The sequence below is a fragment of the Battus philenor genome, unplaced genomic scaffold (assembly GCF_028537555.1).
Source record: "Battus philenor isolate CCGP_79_NKW_IND1 unplaced genomic scaffold, ilBatPhil1.0.hap1 SCAF_1, whole genome shotgun sequence".
NCBI classification, from domain to species: domain Eukaryota; kingdom Metazoa; phylum Arthropoda; class Insecta; order Lepidoptera; family Papilionidae; genus Battus; species Battus philenor.
Genome location: NW_027181661.1, coordinates 3,947,217 through 3,968,055, shown reverse-complemented (window position 1 = coordinate 3,968,055; position 20,839 = coordinate 3,947,217). Strand labels below are relative to the sequence as shown.

At 33.1% G+C, this 20,839-nt stretch overlaps 2 protein-coding genes across 2 annotated transcripts in view; one reads left to right on the top strand and one right to left on the bottom strand.

Moving 5' to 3' along the window:
- Nucleotides 1-17,303, top strand: part of Pxn (Peroxidasin) — a 105,152-nt gene extending 87,849 nt beyond the window's left edge. Inside the window, exons 2-7 of the mRNA XM_068764960.1 lie at nt 4,242-4,457; nt 10,304-10,375; nt 10,456-10,688; nt 11,084-11,377; nt 11,454-11,723; nt 11,799-17,303. Coding sequence (XP_068621061.1) covers nt 4,242-4,457; nt 10,304-10,375; nt 10,456-10,688; nt 11,084-11,377; nt 11,454-11,723; nt 11,799-14,653 — 3,940 coding nt within the window. The 3' untranslated portion in view covers nt 14,654-17,303. The remainder of the gene's footprint in view (nt 1-4,241; nt 4,458-10,303; nt 10,376-10,455; nt 10,689-11,083; nt 11,378-11,453; nt 11,724-11,798) is intronic.
- Nucleotides 17,304-18,840: 1,537 nt separating this feature from the next.
- LOC137920850 (acyl-coenzyme A thioesterase 13-like) lies at nt 18,841-20,511 on the bottom strand. Its single transcript, XM_068763905.1, has 3 exons — nt 20,309-20,511; nt 19,366-19,553; nt 18,841-19,072 (listed from the first exon to the last, which is right to left on the bottom strand). The coding sequence occupies exons 1-3, from the start codon at nt 20,390-20,392 to the stop codon at nt 18,916-18,918; spliced, it is 429 nt and encodes a 142-aa protein (XP_068620006.1). The 5' UTR covers nt 20,393-20,511; the 3' UTR covers nt 18,841-18,915.
- Between the last annotated feature and the right edge of the window lie 328 nt (nt 20,512-20,839).

Genomic DNA, 20,839 nt, shown 5'->3' with positions numbered 1-20,839 from the left:
CGTGTCGCATTCCTTCATACAAAAATAATGAAACATATTTTATTTTACATAGGTGATTGTGGGTGGATACATACACTCCTTTCAAGCTTCGTTTTTATTTTATATTATATATATATGTGTGTGTGTGTGTGTGTGTGTGTGTGTGTTAGTATCATTAGTTTATATAGTAGAACACAACTCTTTTACTGACGTATTAATTATTATTGTAGGTTCAATTTACCCAGAACGAATCGTAACTATTTTACGATTTAATTAATTTAATAACACCTGGAAGTTAATAGAAAAATGGACCGAGATAAGATTCGATAAATGATACTTTTATTTTATTGTATTAAAAACCCAAAACCCTCGTGGTGCTTTCACGATTGTTCGAGAAGTCGAAGCTATTTTACAGAAAAACCGATTAATTTTTACCGCTCCGGCATTAAAAATTTATATACTTGATGGCAAAACATTGTTAATAACGAAGGCGAATATATTTTTGATTAGAAATAAAAACGTAGTCGTGTGAATTTAACTTAAGAAAGTTAAACTTATACTACTTATGTTAAAGATTACACGAAAGATTTCCTATAATTTTACTAGATATCGAGCGATTTAAATGGCTGACTTACAAAGGATGCATCTAGAACCAAGTCCTTGCAGAAAAAAAAATGAAAGATCACCTAATTTGGATCCCCCAAACAACAGTTAATTTGATATTAAAATTATAAAATGTTATTCTTCTCGTATATGATATTGATTCCATTTATAAATTTCTCGTCAATTTCAAATGACTATCAACAAATAGAGAAGTTAAGATACGCTAATTCTTAGTTCGTCACTCGAGGTTAGTTTGCACGAAGTATCAACTCAGTCTTCAAGTTAATTAAAGCGATGCATCTAGTTAGAGCTTAGTAGATGTAGAGAAAACATATTTGTTCTCCACTCTTTAGTTCTTAGAGTTAATTCATTTATTTATTGACATTATAGTTTTAGATATTGAAGTCAAATGTTTCGTTCTTTAATAATAGAAAATAATAAACCATGTTCTTGTATGATTCATTTTTTCAGTTACCATACTGCTCTAAAAAAAAGTGTGTGATTGAATCTTATATAAATAAAAACAAATCGACAAATGTGTTGCCAAACGCTAAAATCGGGGATAGCTTGAAATCAGATTTTTTTTTTCTTAATTTTCGTTAAGACGGGTTCATTGTTTTTTAGGAGACAATTAATGTAAAATTGGCAGGAAAATATTAACAACTAATACTTAAAACACTTTGAAAAAGTTTTGTATAAACTACAGAGTGCATTAAAATATATGAACCTAACCGTCGATATGAAAAAGCGAGCGAGTAGAGTTAAAACAAAAAAAATTCGTGTAACTACAACATTACTATTAAAATAAACATTACAATAGAATGAATAGTGGTAGTCCTGCAGTAGAGAACTAGATTCGATTCCCGGGATACAATGTTATAAACTTCACACTTTGTGTATTAATTACATAGGATAACCACTACACACAAATAAGTTTCCAGAGGACGAGCGGCAGCGTCCTTCGCGTATCATAATACTACAATGCAATTTCTTTGCGGGAGGCTTATTTCTTGCAGTGGGCGCCTATGATTTGAAAAGAAGAATAAAAACAAGGATTTAAATAAAATCACGTTATTACTTATTACTCAATAAACAAAGTGATTCATGAAAAAATATCTCAAAATCAGAAAACCTAGCGACAGATCTTCCATCAATATTAGAAATAAGATACATAGAACTATCGCCATTGAAAATAAAAAATAGACTTACTGGATTTAGTAGAAGTTAAAATAATGAAACATCGAAGAACAGGCAGAGTGCATTATTTGTTATAAATAAATAAAGTAAAAGACAAAATTAATAGATGCGATTAAATTCATATTGACACAAAAATGACAAAGAGCGGGTCTCTATCAAGAGATAACGAACGTAAAGGAATGGGTAAACGAAGATGATGATGCCAAATACGTAGATGGAGTGCTGAAATATTAACAACAGAAGAAAATAAAAGAGAAAAGTGGTGGAGAATAGAGAAGTTTGAAGCTGAAGGAGAGATTTACACTAAGCGGGATGATTGCCTATGACGGAGAGGCATATATTGCAGCCAATTAAAAAAATTTATAAATTGTCGCAAATGGAACCTATTTTAATTATTATAAAATGATGACTCAAAATATGTTTTATTAATTTAGTTTTTCCACTGGGCTGCTAGGAAATAGCAAGGTAAAAATATGGAGAAAATCGACTTAATATTTTAATGTAAATTGTAAGTTATACGATTTTCCTATTACAAACAATTCAGTAACAGATATCGAACAAAAGAAAAGATTGAATTAGAGGCCGCTGGTGTCGCCTTCCTTGGAACGCTAAGGCATGCCAGAGGCAATATTCACTTAAGTCTAATTGGTTTCGAAATAGGAGAAATTTATTTCAACAGTGGAACGATGTTTACTTTAACAGAGTAAAACAGGAAACGATTTTTATTCTTTACTTTCTTTAATCAATTTTAATTCTATCTCAAATATTAAGTTTCCAAAACAAAGTAAGTAAATATTTACATTTCAATTACCGACTTGTCTTTCAATTGACTAATGATCTGGCTTAATTTAAAATTAAATTGTTATAATCATTTGTTTCAATTTGTTATTTTCTGTCTATTTCACATTTTTTTAAATATAATCAACCATCTTCGAAATGTCATGTCGGTCTTAAGTCCGTCGGCTAAATGCCCCTAGGTATAATTTTATGTCCAAAGTCTGTGTAATATTATTCTTATATTTGATTAGGCAATGATATACTGACATAAAGTGTTTACGAGTATGTAAGTAAATTATTTAATTTGGTAACAAACTGGGTCACATAACAATAACTAAAGTTAGAATGGGAAAGTTCTATACAAATAAGCATATTACGAGTCTTCGGCATGCCATTAATCCTAGTTTAATCTAGACGCTTCTAAAATCTAATTACCCGTGATAATTGTTATATCATCCTCATGATCGGTGTGTAATTTGAATTGTGCTGAAAGCGGAGTGGTTATTCTGTATTTATAATTCAAATTGTGCTTTTTATGTAGCACAATTTCCTTTTTGATTTATTAATCTAACTTGCTTAGTACTCGGTAAGTTCATCTTCGTGAAAGAGGCCAGTCGTCGAATTTAACTCGGCTAGATAACGTTCAGGAAAATACGAAACATCTTTTCGTCAAATATTGACTTTTGTCATTAGGCAACGAGGAATAGTAACACGTAACGTAACCTACGTAAATGTGTTACAAGTGCAAGCCTCATTGGCAAACACATAATCGCTCAGCGAGCTATGGAGTGACCTACGTTGGGGATGTCTCTAAGAGATCTAATCAGGAATGAGGAGATCCGTAGACGAACGAAAGCAGACAAGGCACAGCTGATTATCAAAGTTAAGTTGTACAGTACAGTAGGCAGGCCATAATGCGCGTAGAACTGATGGCTTCTGGAATAGAAACCACGGCCAGAAAAGTGGAGGATGTCCACCCGTGAAGTAGACAGATGACATTAAAAAGATCGTCGAAAGGCGCTTGATGCCAACCGCTTCCAATGACATCTATTGAACATTAATTAGATATGCGGAGGTCTATATTCAGCTGTTCAACGTCTTACAGCTAAATGACCATTATGAATGTTCGGGATCCTTTAGAGCTCTTTTAGGAGCCTCAACTCAGGCGAATACATTAGATATTTTATCGAAATATGAAGCAATCAATCTTTTAAATCGATTCGGACATCCATGGATTTCAAGAATAACCTCTGCTTGGATTTCCATTCAAAACGCGTTAAATATTTTCGTTAGAGGATGCTCGAATTCGACTCGATCGACTTATATTATCACCTTACTAATTTTTACAACTTGACACGATATCTATTTTCAAAGAACACTATTATTTTTGTTTGAGGTCTATTACGTATAATATATAACGAGCAATCCAGATCACAGTCGTAACAGCGACACATAAAAATATCATGACCTAAAAACTTGAAACTAGCAGTATATAGATGAAATATTATAACAATAAAATGACGAATAAAGACTGCAATGCATGTATTTGAACGCGGAACTAAGTTACCGTGCTATAAGGGGATAACTGTATCCTGATTTAATTTAAAGTATAAAGACGAAACTAAGGAATTACGAAAGCATATTCAGAGATTGTATAAATATACTAAAGAGAGCTTTCTTTTCAGGGACGTCCGCTTCAATAGAATCTTCGACATAGCGCCCGGCGTGTTCAGTCACCTCCACCGCCTGCGCTCTCTTTTGCTGAACGACAACCAGCTGAGGGAATTGCGCTCGGGTGCCTTCCACGGCCTCCGGCGCCTTAAGTATCTCTACTTATACCGTAACCGCATCAACCATATCGACTCTGACGTGTTCCAGGGCATGATACACCTGGAACAATTGTAAGTACTCCGCATGCATTATTTAGTTATTATTTCTCAGGTCATAAGGATTCTTCTTCTTACGATGCCTTCGGAGAATGGCTCTCATTTGGTACATTTGGTATATATTGTATCACTGACGCTGCAACTCTGAATAGCGCTCTGGCCTTCATTTTGAACCTCAGGATATACATATCTGCATCTTCTAAAGTTATCGGGAGATTAATTAAATAACAGGTAATCCAATTAGATACAGTATGAATTAATACAAAGATGGGTCTCTAGTATAAAAACACAACTAATGAACATCACTCGGTAAGTGAATCCATTTTCACAAACATGAACATTTTAATTGTTGTTTAAGAGAAATTATATGAATAATTAACAACAATTAAGTACACTGTGGTCAGTTAAAATTAAATTTTATTTTTAATTGACCACAGCGAATGCAAAGCAAATTGTTATATAATAACAGCATATTATGACGTACTTATTGCGCGGATACTTTTAACTTCAATTTTGTCTTTCAAATAACTTTATTATTTACTTGGTCACTTATTCCCGAATCTTGTTCTATTTTTGAATTGACGAAATCGTCGAGAAGGTGACTCCTATATACTCCCGGATGTTCCAAAGCCTAATTTTATGTCCCAAGCACCACCTTCCATTATCTATTTTTCATTATCACTTATCCACTATACACAATAGAATTCAAAAGGCAATCTCCTCTTCTTCTTCGGGGGGTACAGTTAATACGTACCCAAAACTGCAATGCGCACGCAGTAGTTATAATGGCTTTGATAGAAAAGTTAAATTGCCGGACTCGTTTTAAGAAATTATTCCATAAATTAGCACGGCAGGTTATAGACGAAACAATAAAATATACATAAAGTACACATGTCTTTAACTTAAAAGGTAGAATTGACTCGATAAGCATCGTTTTGTATTACAAATATCATAACTGAACTGAACTGCTACAAAAAATACACAAAAGTTAACAAAAGTGTTGATAAAATGTGCAGCGTTATTGTCTTAAATATAGAAATAAATAACAAGAAGTTTTTATGTGTAAGATCATGATATTCTGATATTTCTTAATTCTACCGGAAATAATACCTTTTTCAGTCCGGAAGTTCTACTACAGTTGCCTTTATAATTATGATCCATTTTTCTTTATAAAAAATCTAGTTACTTTTAAATATCAACCCGTATCAATATTAACACAACCGCCCGTTCGTTTAAAAAAGTCTATGGATTTCGCTGCATATTTTTTAATATCGCTCGGTTTATAGCGGATTGCTTGCTTAGCCCCAACAAGAATAATATTGTAGGTTGTCCCCGTTTAGGTAGCTTCAACACGAACGTTAGTAGATATCTATTGTTCATGCTACGATTACCTTCAACTCCATACAAGGCATATTATATAAATGTGGTAATTTAAATAGCATTATTTAGAAAGATTACACGGGTGTGACTACGATCCTTAGAGAGGGATATGCTCGGGATTTCTCTAATCAGGAATGAGGATCCGTAGACGAGCAAAAGTAACTGATATAGACCAATGCATTACAAGTTGAAATGACAGTGAACAGAGTACATACCGCGTAGTACATATGACCGCTGGTGCCTTGAGGTTCTGGAGTGAAGGCCACAGATCGGCAAGAGGAGCATAGAACGTCCACTCATGAGGTGGACAAACAACTAGTCTTAGTGAAATATTGAAAAGTGACAAAGATTGTATACTTAATGATAAATAACATAATTTAGAGACATTTAGTTGTGTTTATAATACTGTTGATGGTTTCCCACAAGAGTTACAAATTTTTTTAAAAAATAAATCGTTTAATAAGCCTATTTTTATTTCTAAAGCTAACATTATGTACCCCTACTTTTTACATTTGTTTATATTTTTATATCAATATATCAGATTAGTGGGAAAATGATTGGATATTTTATTAGATGAGATAGATCATAATCATTACATCAACCGATAAACTCCCACTGGTGCAAATATCGTCACGATGACCTGTCTTGACTAGTCAGACAACGTAGTGGAGATCCATTCCGATGTATAGCAACAAGTTTGTAACTAAGGCACTGGCCATTTCAAAATGAATTGGAATATAAATCACATACAAAGAATATGGCTATCAATACGAAGTTTAAAATACTCATAGGTTCACATTCACTTGTTAATCGTTAACCAAAGCACGTCAAACCCACATTCAGCCTCGGTGTTTTCAGTTTTAAAAGTTTCCTGTTAGTTTGTGTAACGACGCTTTGTACGTTTGAACTTTCTCTACACGCCTGCGGTAATTGGTTTTACACTTTTGAAAAGCTTACAAGTGTTATAAAACTTTTTTTTTGTTTTTGAACAAATAACTTTAGTATCGAATTTGGTTTCGAATGCTACTACGAGCATTACATTTAACGTACTTAACGTATGTGAGCACTGATGATTATGTAATTTTTACAACCAAGTGTCTAAGGTTGATTTTGACGATGGACTGATGGAATGGAACGGCCGCTACTCCTCTGAGACCCCCGTCTCTCCACGCGTGTACCTAAAGCGCCGTACAGTGGTTTCGGTACCACTATAACCTTTTAGTTCTTAAGAATACAGAAAACCATTAATAACTGGTCATTGTGAACTAGCCTTTATTATTTAGGAACATTTTAATTTAATACGCGTCATAGCAAGACCAGCGGACAATGATGCCAGCATTATTATCGCGAACGAACTGTACACATGTGATTATATACTCGTAGATATAGTTGAAAGATATAACAGGACAAACACGGAGACAACAAATTTACTTACTAGCGTCTCAGATGACATTACTGTAAAGTTTACTCACAAAGTGATGTCACTGTAGTCAGAATACGTTTTGTGTAGGCGATTAAAAAGGCCCGAAAATAGCTATAACACAATGAACAGTTTACTTTTTTATTATTATCTACGTTTTGACTATTGCAAATAATTCATAAATCTTTCTCAATTTCCAGAATTTATTGTATATTTAATATTAACGTACTTATATCTTCCAATCTTGTTCTATTGTTTGAATAGATATTCCGACTATACACACACAATAACTGACAACTCGATTCTCTTATAGACTACTTGAATTATTGGTTTAAAAAGTAACGTATCGAACTAAATTACTGTAAGTCGAAGCTATGTATCATTTTGACAAACACAACTTGATCTTTAGATTTTTATATTTATAATCAAAAAGTATCAACAACATTTTTGTAAACCCATTACCCAACTCTTCAAGCTATAATTTAAAAAAAAGAAATTGTTTCATAATTTTTTTTATTTTAAAAATTAAATATTCGATACAGTATTGTAAATAAGCTTTTCAATATAGACCAATGATAAAGCAAATATTCGCTATTCTCTTTCAACCAATCTGGTCTGTTCTTATTTATTCGGGGAACCGGCACAACCGGACTTGAGCATCGATCTTTTGTTTAAACAACTTGTCCATGACAAGCCCTGTAAAGTCCAATATTGATGTTCCATTTTTGTTATTTATATTGCAAATGCTGTATTGCACAAAAAACTGATTGATTGTTAAAAAAAAATTAAGACTTTATTGTTTAATAATGATTTATGGTAAAAAATATACTGTACACTAGCTGCACTGATAAATTTAGTACTTTTAAAAGTTGTAGCCCTATCGCATATTAGCAGAAAAGAAGAAAAAATCGAGTGTTCTTTTATTTATTAACATAATTTGATGTATATACTTCAGGACATTATTAATAATATGATTATAATTTCATTTAACATTATGGTTTTGAAAGACGTCAAATGTTTACAGCCAACAGCCTGGTGTTCTAATTACATCTATGGATTAAAACACATGTGAAAAAGGTATTGTTTTTATTATTATGGGCCATGTTTCGCGGTAAAACAGAATCTAAAGTCACCTTCAGGAATGTATACACCAGAGTAACCAATCTGATATTATATTAAGATAAGTTTAAGTTTCTGGAGTAATAGAAAGAGAATAGAAAACTTGCTAAAATTTCTCTCGCAATTATTCCTCTCCATAAGAAAAAATCCTTCAGACAGGTTACCTTTAGACTTAATAAAAATATAAAAACTAATAATCGGTCGAGCCATTGTGAAGTTTTACACTTAACAATACATTCAAGAATTATTTTATATTCATTGAGATTAAAATGGGAATATATATATATATATATTAAACCTAAATAAAAAATATTCTAAAAATATAAAACCTTAAAAATATTCGAAGCGTCACTATATTAGAGCACTATATTGCAAACATATCAAAAACAACAGTGCTATATGGCCAAATATCTCAGTCGACGAATTTATAAGAACATACCACTTGTCCAATTTACCTGCGTTATATACAAACACTTACGTGCAAGTGATTCTATAAATAGTGACTTGTGTCTTATAATGTGTACCTTTTAGAATATTCACTTGGTTCTAAATGAATGACGTTATTAACATGAGTTGGTAATTTACAAATTAAAAAGGGATTTATAAAGCGCCCAACGGCATGGCAAGGCACCGCGTAGATTAGATAGCCGCTGATATCTTAAAGTTCTGGACTCTAGACCACGAATCAAAAAGTTCTTCGTAGGACATCTACCCATAAATAGAACAGATGATCTTGTTAAAGTCTTTGGAAGACATGCAGACATGGATGCAAATTGCTTACAGCCGGTCTCATTGAAAATCTTTAAAGGACAGATTTATATCTCTCAGTGAAAGTCCTGCGGTTGAAATTAAGACGACGATGATGAAATTGAGCCAAAAGGTTCTCGAGTTGCAATAACGAGCCAGTAAACGCGGCGTGGATAGGCCCCTCACTATGTGGACCGAACTTAGATAAGGTCACGGGGATTCGCTGGATGCGGATAACGCATGACGGGTGACCGTGGCGATCTTTGTCCGTTGGCTGAAAAGAAGAATAAACAGAAGAAAATGTAATTTAGGTTTGGATATTTAAAACATAAAAAATGACGTTTTTAATAACGTAACTGTGTACTTTAACTCAAAAACTGTAATTGGCTTGGAAAGCTTAGATCATAAGATTCTCTTAACACTTAGGGAGGTAGCGTTTTCACAATTAAAAAAAATAAAAACGCTTACTTTAATCGTATCGACAGTTAGCATCAAGTAGACTGTAAGCTAGTTATTGTACACCAGGGAAAAGCAACACGTGACCCGTTAAACATGTTTATGAGCCCGCCCAGTATTTATAAAATTGAATTTATTGTATCGACTTTCTCTTTCATCAATTTATTGTTATAAAATTAAATACATTAAACTGGGAGTACATACCAAACCGAAACAATTAATCATAAACGACCATCGATCAAGACTGGATTATACATGGTTAAAAAGATACACGTACACATCTACCTTGTCGATTCCGGCTGATATTGATCAGCTTGTGTCATAAGTGCAGTGCCAAACTTATTAATACAATTTTGAAGTAATCGTTATATGTTATCTTCTTGTTTATTTTAATTTTGAATTTAAATTTGTTTATGAAAACTAATTTCTTTTAATATTATATCTTCGAATTAAAATGTTTATTATAGATGAAGTTTTGTAAATAGGTGTTACTTTATTAAGCTTAAATTGGCCCGTTGATAGTTGCTCGCTCACCCCTGATATAAACTATTTTATTAGTAGTAAATTACTTTTGTATACAGCGGAATTATCACCAATATAAATTTAATAATTTAAACTTTATTTAAATTGTGTTACTAATACGCCATAAACTCACTGAGTTTGAAATAGATTTTATTATTATTGTTACCTTTGAACTAAGACAGTGTCTATCACCTAATAACCAAATCTTTTTTAACAGATATCTACACGTCAACGAAATACACCAAATCGAACCCGAAACCTTCTCTCATTTACCACGGCTCGAGAGATTGTAAGTTGTTAAAATGAAAATTAGTAGCAGAAAACATATTAATGTAGAATCTATGATAATAATTATATTTTTATTTCTAGGTATTTACACAACAATAATCTGAAGAGAATACCACCAGGCTCGTTCCGTGGCCTGACCAGTTTGCGCAAACTCCGCTTAGACAGCAATGCACTAATTTGTGACTGCTCTATGCTCTGGTTTGTTCGCATGCTAGCCGACCACAATGAGATGGAAATCGCTGCCACTTGCTATGAGCCAGCCAGTGCTACAGGTGCTTCGTTGGCCACGATGAAGGAACAGGACTTCCATTGCCGTATGTTAAAAATAGCTCACACCAAACTGTGTTTATAATCAAACAAACATATTTATTTTATTTTATATAATAGTATGGTATTATCTAATTAGATTTATTCACAGTGACGACTTTTGTACGTCATAAGAATAATCTCGGAAGAGTCCAATTTGATAAAAACTAGAACCAGATTAAGCTCCCCTGTGAATAAATCTCTCAACTTAAAGATTCCAGGATTTCAAAAACACACTGGTCTTAGAAGACAATTACAACAAACTCATACGATTTTTTTTTGTAGTCACTTTCACAAGATTCTTAATACATTTGTAGAGCAATAATTACTAAGTATTATTATTACTTAAAATAATTTAAATAAGTATAGACTTATTGTACTAATCGTTCTTTTAAATTTATAGAAAAACCAGAGATTATGAAAGACCCACAAGACGTTATCGTTAACTTTGGTGATGATGCCGTGTTTACTTGTGTCGTAACTGGAGAACCGAAACCAGAAATCGTGTGGCTTCGTGATTCGGCAACCGTGCCTCTTGACACTCATCGATATGAAGTAATGGACAATGGTACACTGATGGTACACTCTGCCGATGAAAACGACGTTGGAATATTTGAATGCAAAGCTAAAAATCCAGCAGGCGAAGTAAAGTCGAAACCGGCAAAAATGATTGTACACACAAAACCAGACGCAAACGGTATGAAAAATTGTAATTTTTATAACATGGAATAACCTGTAGTTATAAGATATTTTTAATTTATAATTATTTGTAGGTTACCCGGTTTTTACTAAACTTCCACGAGACCAAATTGCAAGACTTGATGATAACGTAAAGTTCGATTGCGTGGCTACTGGAAATCCGAAACCTCACATAAAATGGTTCTACAACCGAGACCGAATCCTGTTGAGCGATCGTATGACGCTGCGTCATAACGGATCTCTCGTCATTGAAAAAATTCAACATAAGGATGCAGGACGATACACTTGTCAAGCTGAAAATACGAATGGTCAAATTACAGCTGAGGCCTCTCTTGAAGTCATGGGTAAATGTCAGAGCTATGTTAATTTTAAATATTGATTAGTGTAATACTTCTCATGTTTATATTAAATTGTTACAGTGGCACCGGCATTCATTGTGGTCCCGAAAGACGAAATTGTTACAGTCGGAGAAACAGCTGAATTTAGATGTACAGCGAGGGGTGTACCAAAACCGGTAATAACATGGTACAGAAACACAATGACCTTACCCGAAGGTGACAACATAATATTTTCTGATGATAATCAAAATTTAACCATAGTCCAAGTATCATCGGACGACGATGGGTTATACCACTGCAGAGCAGAAAATTCCGAAGGTCTTACTGAAATATCTGCAGTTCTTAAAGTGGAAGAAGCACAAATTGTACCACCTAAAATTATTTTAAAACCAGAAGATACTGATGCTTTTAAAGAAACTTCTGTGCAATTGCCGTGCGAAGTGGAAAGCGAACCACCTGCTTTAATAGAATGGAGAAAAGATGGAACCCATATAGAACAAAATGAAAGAATTTCCGTTTCGGTAATCGGTAGTCTGATAATTAATAATGTTACGATTACTGACTCTGGACGTTATGAATGCTCAGCTTTTAACGAACACGGTCGCGACACCGCCTCTGCCTTTTTAACAATCAAGGATCACGTTCTACCTGGTGATGAATATGTCAATATAGCTTTGACGGAAGCTACACGAGATATTGATCAGGCTATCTCCAACACCATGGCAAAATTATTCAGTAACCAAACCGCCAAAGCTGACCTTAGTGACCTTTACAGGATAACTAGATTCCCTAATGCTCCAGCCAGAGAAGCTGCTCGTGCCGCTGAAATTTATGAACGAACTTTAGAAAAGGTTAAGGGCTTTGTTCAATCGGGCCTAAAAATTACTTCAGCTGAACCATTTAATTATGAGCATATCCTTTCGGGGCAACATCTAGAGGTTATTGCCAGGCTTTCTGGTTGTGTTGCACATAGGGAGGAAAATAATTGTGCCGATATGTGTTTTCACCTGAAGTTCAGAAGTATAGATGGTAGCTGTAACAATCTAGCTCATCCCACTTGGGGCTCCTCGCTTACCGCTTTTCGGAGAATTCTTTTTCCTGTGTATGAAAATGGATTCAGCCAACCGGTCGGGTGGAACAAGGACGTTAAGTATAATGGTTTTAAATTACCCAGTGCCCGACTCGTGTCGACCATTGTCATCACTACCAAAGACATATCTGAAGATCTTGAAATCACGCACATGGTCATGCAATGGGGTCAATGGTTGGATCATGACATAGATCACTCACTTCCATCAGTGAGCTCCCAAACTTGGGATGGTGTAGATTGTAAAAAGACCTGCGATTATGCGGCACCTTGCTTCCCAATTGATGTACCTGAAAACGACCCACGTATTAACAACCGCCGATGCATTGATTTTATAAGAACAAGCTCAGTTTGTGGCTCTGGAATGACTTCCGTACTGTTCGGTAAACTACAACCTAGGGAACAAATCAATCAACTTACTTCTTTCATTGACGCTTCACAAGTATATGGCTTTGAAAAGGCAGTGGCTGAAGATTTGCGTGACCTGAGCAATGAAAGCGGTTTGTTGCGTGTAGGGGCTACTTTCCCGGGAAAGAAACCATTACTACCAACAATTGGATTAAACAGCATGGACTGCAAACGCGATCTGGAGGAAAGTAACCGCAATTGTTTTGTAGCAGGAGACATCAGAGCCAACGAACAAATAGGCTTGGCAGCAATGCACACTATTTGGATGCGTGAACATAATCGAGTTGCCACCCAATTGAAAACTATTAATCCGTTCTGGGATGGCGATAGAACATATCAAGAAGCGAGAAAAATTGTGGGCGCTGAAATACAATTCATTACCTATGAACACTGGTTGCCGTTGATTCTTGGACCCGAAGGTTATCAACAAATAGGTGAATACAAGGGTTATGATTCTAAAATCAATCCTTCCGTCTCCAATGTCTTTGCCACCGCAGCTTTAAGATTCGGCCATTCATTGATTAACCCAATTCTTCACCGCTATGACGAAAACTTTGAACCAATACCCCAAGGCCACTTACTTTTACGAAATGCTTTCTTCGCACCATGGAGACTTGTTGACGAAGGAGGAGTGGATCCGCTTATTAGAGGAATGTTTACTACACCGGCAAAACTGAAGACCCCCACTCAAAACCTTAATTCGGAATTGACTGAGCAACTGTTCTACAAAGCCCATGCTGTATCTCTTGACCTGGCTGCCATTAATATCCAAAGAGGACGCGATCATGCCCTACCACCGTACACTAAATGGCGGGATTTCTGCAATATGACCGAAGTTGATACTTTCGATGACTTGGCAGGCGAAATATCGAATAAGGAAATCAGAGACAAACTGCAAGAACTTTATGGATCTGTTCATAACATCGATGTTTGGGTCGGTGGAATATTGGAAGACCAAGTAGATGGTGGAAAAATCGGGCCCCTATTCCGGTGTATTTTGGTGGAACAGTTCAAACGTCTTAGAGATGGCGATCGTTTTTGGTATGAAAATCCTACATCTTTTAAACCTCAACAAGTGCAACAAATAAAGGAAACTAGTCTGGCTCGAGTTCTGTGCGACAATGGAGACAACATCGACACTATCGGAGAAAACGTTTTCTTACTTCCGGAAGTTCAAGATGGGCTTATTTCATGCGATGATTTACCTTCGATGGACCTCCGCTATTGGGCAGATTGTGAAACCTGTGGTGAAGAAGATGATGATGGTGAAAAGACTCGTTCACGCCGAGACGTCTCATCGGATCATGAGATTTACACCCAATTCGGAGACTACGAAGAGCGCGTGAATCACCTGGAAGCTATTTACGACAAAATGGGAAAAACTATACGAGATTTGAAAGAACGGCTTGAGTATCTAGAAGTCACTTGTAATGCTATATAAAATATTTCGTCAAATATATTCTGACGACTGAGCATTCATAACGGTCCGGCTATGCTTAAGGTTATTTATCTTTAGTGTTACGTAAAACTAGAGTTACAGCCTAATAAAAATAACTAGTTCGTGTAGTCTGTGTAAGAATATATTACTATCTAATTCACATTTTGTCATCTTTACTGTCCTCCATATCGCTATAGGTTTTCTAATCTTATCTGAAATTACTTTCACGGCCACTTATTACAGGTTCATGGTTTCTTTTGTTCTAAATAAAATCATCGTGTCATTTGTATATAGTAACGTATTCATGGCAGGTTTAATCAGCAAATCAAAGATTTCTAGTCCTATTGAAAAGAAATAGATATAAGGTATAACATTAATTATATCTTTATGCTTGTGTAAAATTTGCAATTTTTTCTCTAGAGACGTAAGCATGTGTTATCTTTGACGTAGTATATGTGTGTTTATATTATTTTCAGAATAATTTTGCTATTGTAGCTTCTATTTCTGATGCTGGTATTGACTGTTAAATGCAGTATTAAATAATTCATTTGCAATTGATTTATATAAAATTAACTAGTTTATCGTTTTGGACAAAATTATTTATAAATTGTATTGATGAAAAAGAGATCAGGTTCCGTCCTAAAGTTTAAATTGATAATAGTCCGAAACAAGGCTGGCGACGCTGCCTTAGGGGACTCTCTTATCGACGTAATTGTTATTATTCATGTTCACAGCGATGTGAGCAGAAGTAGATATAAGTATTACGTGTAATATATAACGACAAAAAAATAAAAAAAAAACTTCAAAAAGGATGATAAAATACAAAAATAAAATAGTTTTAAGGGATCGAATTCGGCAAAAGGAATGAAAAACATTGAAAGGTTGAAAGAATACTCAGGGGTGCCATTTCAATAAATGTTGGAAATATAAAGTAGATTAAGAATTATCTATTATTAACAATTAAATAGTATTTTAGAATAAGGTTGATAGTCAAGCGGATTGAAAAGAAAAGAAGAAATGCATCACAGCGAACGTAAATTCTAGAACGAACAGGAAGGAAGTTTTAAACTCTTGTACTTCATCATCTGAAATAAGTACTTAATCATAATATATAGAAGTAGGAATAACAACTAGAGTTACAGAGGGTTGGTGCTAGAGTGTTAAAAATATGGAATTTATAACTGATTGTTGTTCACGGATACAGGTACTTTAATGATATATAGCAAATATCAACGTACATAAAATGGCCGATATTAAGCTAACTATATCTACGACGTGAATGGTGCTTAAAGTCACTATTCCAAAACCGGAAAAAACACAGGAAAACGACAAAGAATTGACACTATTTTTTTGGAAAATTTAATCAAAATTGTAATCTTTAATGTCATTAGCATTTTAGGCTCGCTTAATAGGCAATGATCAGACTTTAACGATTAAATCGACAAACCCCGGACTGACAAATAAAAACGGTTTGCATAAATATTAACAGGCAAGTTAATATTTATAAAAGACTGATTTTCGAGATGTGATAGACGTTATATAACGTAAAACTGTAAAGGACAAGTACTGAATAGGCAATGCAATGGATACATATCGGACTTGACTATAGAAACACGAATAAAATGCAGGTAATGGATAAAGGGTGCGGTAATGCATTTTTATTCAGACACTAGTTTTGAACACAAACATAAAATCATCCGATCCATTGCAATCAAACATCGCTTAATAATTCTAGTTACTTCTTTTAATCGGTGTCGTAAACTTATATTAATGTTATTTGATGTCTAACGTATAAAGGTTGAAGTAACAAAAAAGTGCAACATTTGGGTTATGCAGTGGAAATTATATTCCTTGTAGAAGGTTTTATCCAGTTTTACTATATTGATGTGTAGGTTCGTTATTGGTGTCTAATATTTAAGCTTTTAAACTTAAGGAACGAAGAAATTATAGACGTGCAACATGTGGATCGATTTAAGGAAAGATATCGTGATAGGCTCCTTTTACATATAAATTAACTATTGATGTTTAGTGTGTAATTTGGTAGAAGAGAAGGGCAACATCTGGTTGGATTATTAACATATTAAGAATTATTTAGAATCATTAATATTTATTCATAATCAAATTAAACTGTATAATACATATTTCATAAAGATTCACATTTGATCACATGTAATAATTATTTTTATATACTTACACCGTTGTATTGATTTATGTTAACAATATTAATTCATGTTTTAATTAATTGGTTTTAAGTTTGTATACACGCACAGAATAAAGCATGTAAGGAATAGGATAAATCAAGGCTTCGTTTCTTCGTCGTAGATATTTATTGGATTATCGATGTTCTGTGTATGCTTCATTGGTTGGTGATAAAGTATGGTAAAAACATGGGTTGCGCAAATGAACTGTTTACTGATGACGGCGCTCTTTATTAACTTAGTAGTTGTTTAAATAACTCTTCGTTGTCGATGTTCAATGTATTTAGCTTAAGATTGATCGAGCGAGAATAAACGAGATTCAACGGGAATGGACAGGATGGTGAACGAATAAATACTAGTGATGTGTGTACTTTAAAAGTATCTATTACAGAGGTACAGCATCGTCATTGATTACCGATGTATCAGATATAATCACGTGTTCTTATTCACTAATAGATAAGACCACTAACACTCGTCTGATATAAACTGATCTCAGCACCTATTCCAATAAATTAGTTAGTGAATCTGTATACGAAAATATCTGATACATAGACAATTAAAGATTTTACGTACCGCTGCAAATGATGCTTTTATCGCTCAAAAGAAAGATCGATTTATGTGTAATAACATAACGCTTTCAATCAAATTACATTACTATTAATTTTGTTACTTTTCAATATTTCTTTGCAATTTAAAATCTAGTTTTACTATATAATTTCAAATAATTTTATTGAATCTTTTTCAAATTTTACATATGACGTTATATTTCATATTGCCTCAAGTAAAAAAAAACATTGAAGTTCACTAACCATTGTCCAGGTATTAAAGGAATGATTATATAAGCAGGATATTTATTCGAGTAGATAAAATAATTGTTGTCTTAGATATTTACTCTTTTGATGTTTAATTCTTAACGAGTTTGTAAGCGTAAAACGAAACGCAACACAAGAAATCACAGATAAAAAAAATGCTGGTTCGATTTGTTTAAATTTATTTCTGAAGCCGTAAATATTTTGTTTATTGATAGGAATAATGAAACAACCACAATGGAATGAAACAAAGCACCGAAACATAAATTTATTAATGAATAAAATATATACGGATGCATATTATATAATTTAATGTATCAGTTAAAATTGTGCCGTCATGCGAAGAAAGGTCTGGCCTTATCAATTGAAATTGAGTTAATCAAATGAATTCACAATTTCTTACAATAAAACTCTGATAATTTTCTTCTAATTTGCTTAATCATTTTACATAACACTATATCTTTATAACAAACAAAAGAAACTTAATCCTAAAACTAAATCCATATTTTTCAAATTCAAAGGCATTTCTACAAATGACTGCATAGTTAAATTTTATTGTTTTTCATTCAAATTGTTATTGGCTATCATTCAACCATAACTGTATTGGATAAATACAAAATAAATCAAAACATGTCCTGTTAATTCAAACATTGTTAAAATTTAAATAATGAAAATTTAAATACATGTATAACAATTGTTGGCATGGATCCATTTTAGATAGTTTCCCCCGGTATACATACAACCTTTAAACTGCTGGACACAGGCTTTTCCCAAACTGGTAATTGGGAGAGACCTATGTCCAGCGGTTCATAGGAAATATTGTTGTAATTAACCTGCAGGGTTTTGTTAAATGTGGCTGTCTTGAATCCTCTACATTCTTCATTATTCCACATTTCTTTGGATTGCAATAGTTTAAAATAACCTAAAATTTATTAAAAAGAATTTTCCAATATAAAATCATGCAATTACAACATCAACAGCCCTTAACATAACTCCGGTTAAACAAGCATTTATGGTTATGATGTCACATAACATGTACTTAGTGTTTATCTTCAATGTGTAACAAAAATAAATGAAAAATTTAATTGGTGTTTCATTAAAAATTTTCCCATACACAGAAACAAAAGGAAAAAATAAACAAAAGGAATAAGCAGATTATATTCAAAACAAATTATATTTCAAGTAAACAATTATTACATAAAAATTCTATAACTAAAATTTGATCTACTATGTAGCTATTAATTCTAAACATTGCATTTTAAACTCCTACATACTTTGTATGCCTACCTGTGGCTATGACTTCATTAGTACTTTTATTTCGAATTTCAACATCTAAGAATGCTATTTTCTTGCCAACCTTCCTAGTAATAGCTTCTACTTCAACATTATCACCTTGTCTTGCTGCATTTAGGTAGCTGAAAAATATTATTAAAAAGAACTGAGTACAAAACACACTTTATAGAGCTTACTTTTAACAATCCAAATGTAAGATGTTCGAGTATATTGTACAAACACAGATTTTACCGATTATTCATGGCACCCAACATTTGATTGGAAATGTCAGAAATTTCTTTCATTAAAAACATTATTTTTTAATAAACTATTGTTTATATCTTCCAATTTATTAATAAAGAGTTAGTTTTTATTGTGTTTGTAAAATAATATGTGTATTATATAATAAAGAATGTAAGGTAATTAAATATCCCACCTAACACTGAGATCTATAGAAACACCCCGAGTCTCCACATTATCATTGGCTGTGAGAGCATATGTTGATACAGCATCAACTAAATGAGCAATAAAACCTCCATGCAATGTCCCTCTCTGGTTTAGATGTTCAGGCCCAACTTCAAACTCTGTCACCAATTTCCCGCTAGTGCAGCATACCACCTTGAGCTGAGAAGCAACCATAATATTAAACATAAGTCAAACATCCATATTTTAAGACTGGAAATGGACATTTACATAAAAGTTTTATTTAAATTAAACCATAAATAAAAATGTTTATCAATAATTTAAGCTGAAGTCACAAATAATAATTAATACATCAGATTATGAGATATAGACAAGCTTAACAGTGGTAAAAGTTGATGTTCTCCAAGCTACTTAACTCCCAAATTTTATTATCACAATATGCAGTATTTCTTATTTTAATTGCTAGCTCAGAGACTTTAATTTATTACATAAAGTTGTACTTAGCAATATTGGAAAATATCCCAAAAAAAAATCAAAACATACAATTTATTGTATACGTATTGTAGCAATTTGGTAATAGCTAATACCAATAACCAAACTCTTACTTAATAGAATTAACAAATATACGTTTCTCTAAGTGTTAATATCTAAATTGTAACTGAAATATGTGTAGAGTACTTAGCATGAAGAAATTTATAGAAGAGTCACTTAAAACACTGAATTTGCTTTCATGAAATACTGAATATGTCCCATGCGCCGGCCAAGAAAAATCAATACGAATCAACTTTGAATATCACTATAGAATAGTCTTAGTATATATACCTGAATTTATTAAATTACTTAATATTACATAACACCAAATTTGAATTACACACTGCTGGACTATCCTAATTATATTTAAGAAATAAAATAGTGCTACTACAACTTCGCGCAATATTTCGGATCAATATTGTTACCTTACGAAGATTATGATCAAAACAATTCGTAGTCGCAACAGTTTTAGTAAATAACGCAGCAATCTTCGGCGCTTTATTACACATTGTAGAAATAATACTTCGCGATTAAATTTTATTAATAACTGTAAATTTACTGTACTGTTTTTAATATTTAATTTGAGTAAAACGTTCAAGTTCCTATCTCAGTCGGTATTGATCAGATGGGTGGGTCTAAATCTACAAGCGAGATTGTCAGCTAGCATTGTCACAGAATAACTAAAAGCGTTCAAGAAAAAAAAATGACAAACATGTTTCCACTTAAACCTCTAATAATTATCATAAAAAAATTATTTATCCATTTACATATGACCTTTAATATTAATTAATTTTTTTATTCTTGTTTACTTTACGAAGATATTTTTTCTGTCACCAATATCTCGTACCTATTCTTATTGTCTTCTATTTAAGAAATAAACATCTACAATATTTCCATTGTAAATAAGAGTACATTGATTAAAAAAGAATAACTATTTTTAGGGTTTTAAAACGCGA

What these genes read in the sequence shown, in the direction of transcription:
- LOC137920850 (XM_068763905.1), bottom strand. Translation starts at nt 20,392, where the DNA reads ATGTGTAATAAAGCGCCGAAGATTGCTGCGTTATTTACTAAAACTGTT. An exon ending in TTGATCATAATCTTCGTAAG is followed by an intron (nt 19,554 to 20,308) that starts GTAACAATATTG and finishes GTTGCTTCTCAG; the next exon opens with CTCAAGGTGGTATGCTGCAC. An exon ending in TCTATAGATCTCAGTGTTAG is followed by an intron (nt 19,073 to 19,365) that starts GTGGGATATTTA and finishes AATATTTTTCAG; the next exon opens with CTACCTAAATGCAGCAAGAC.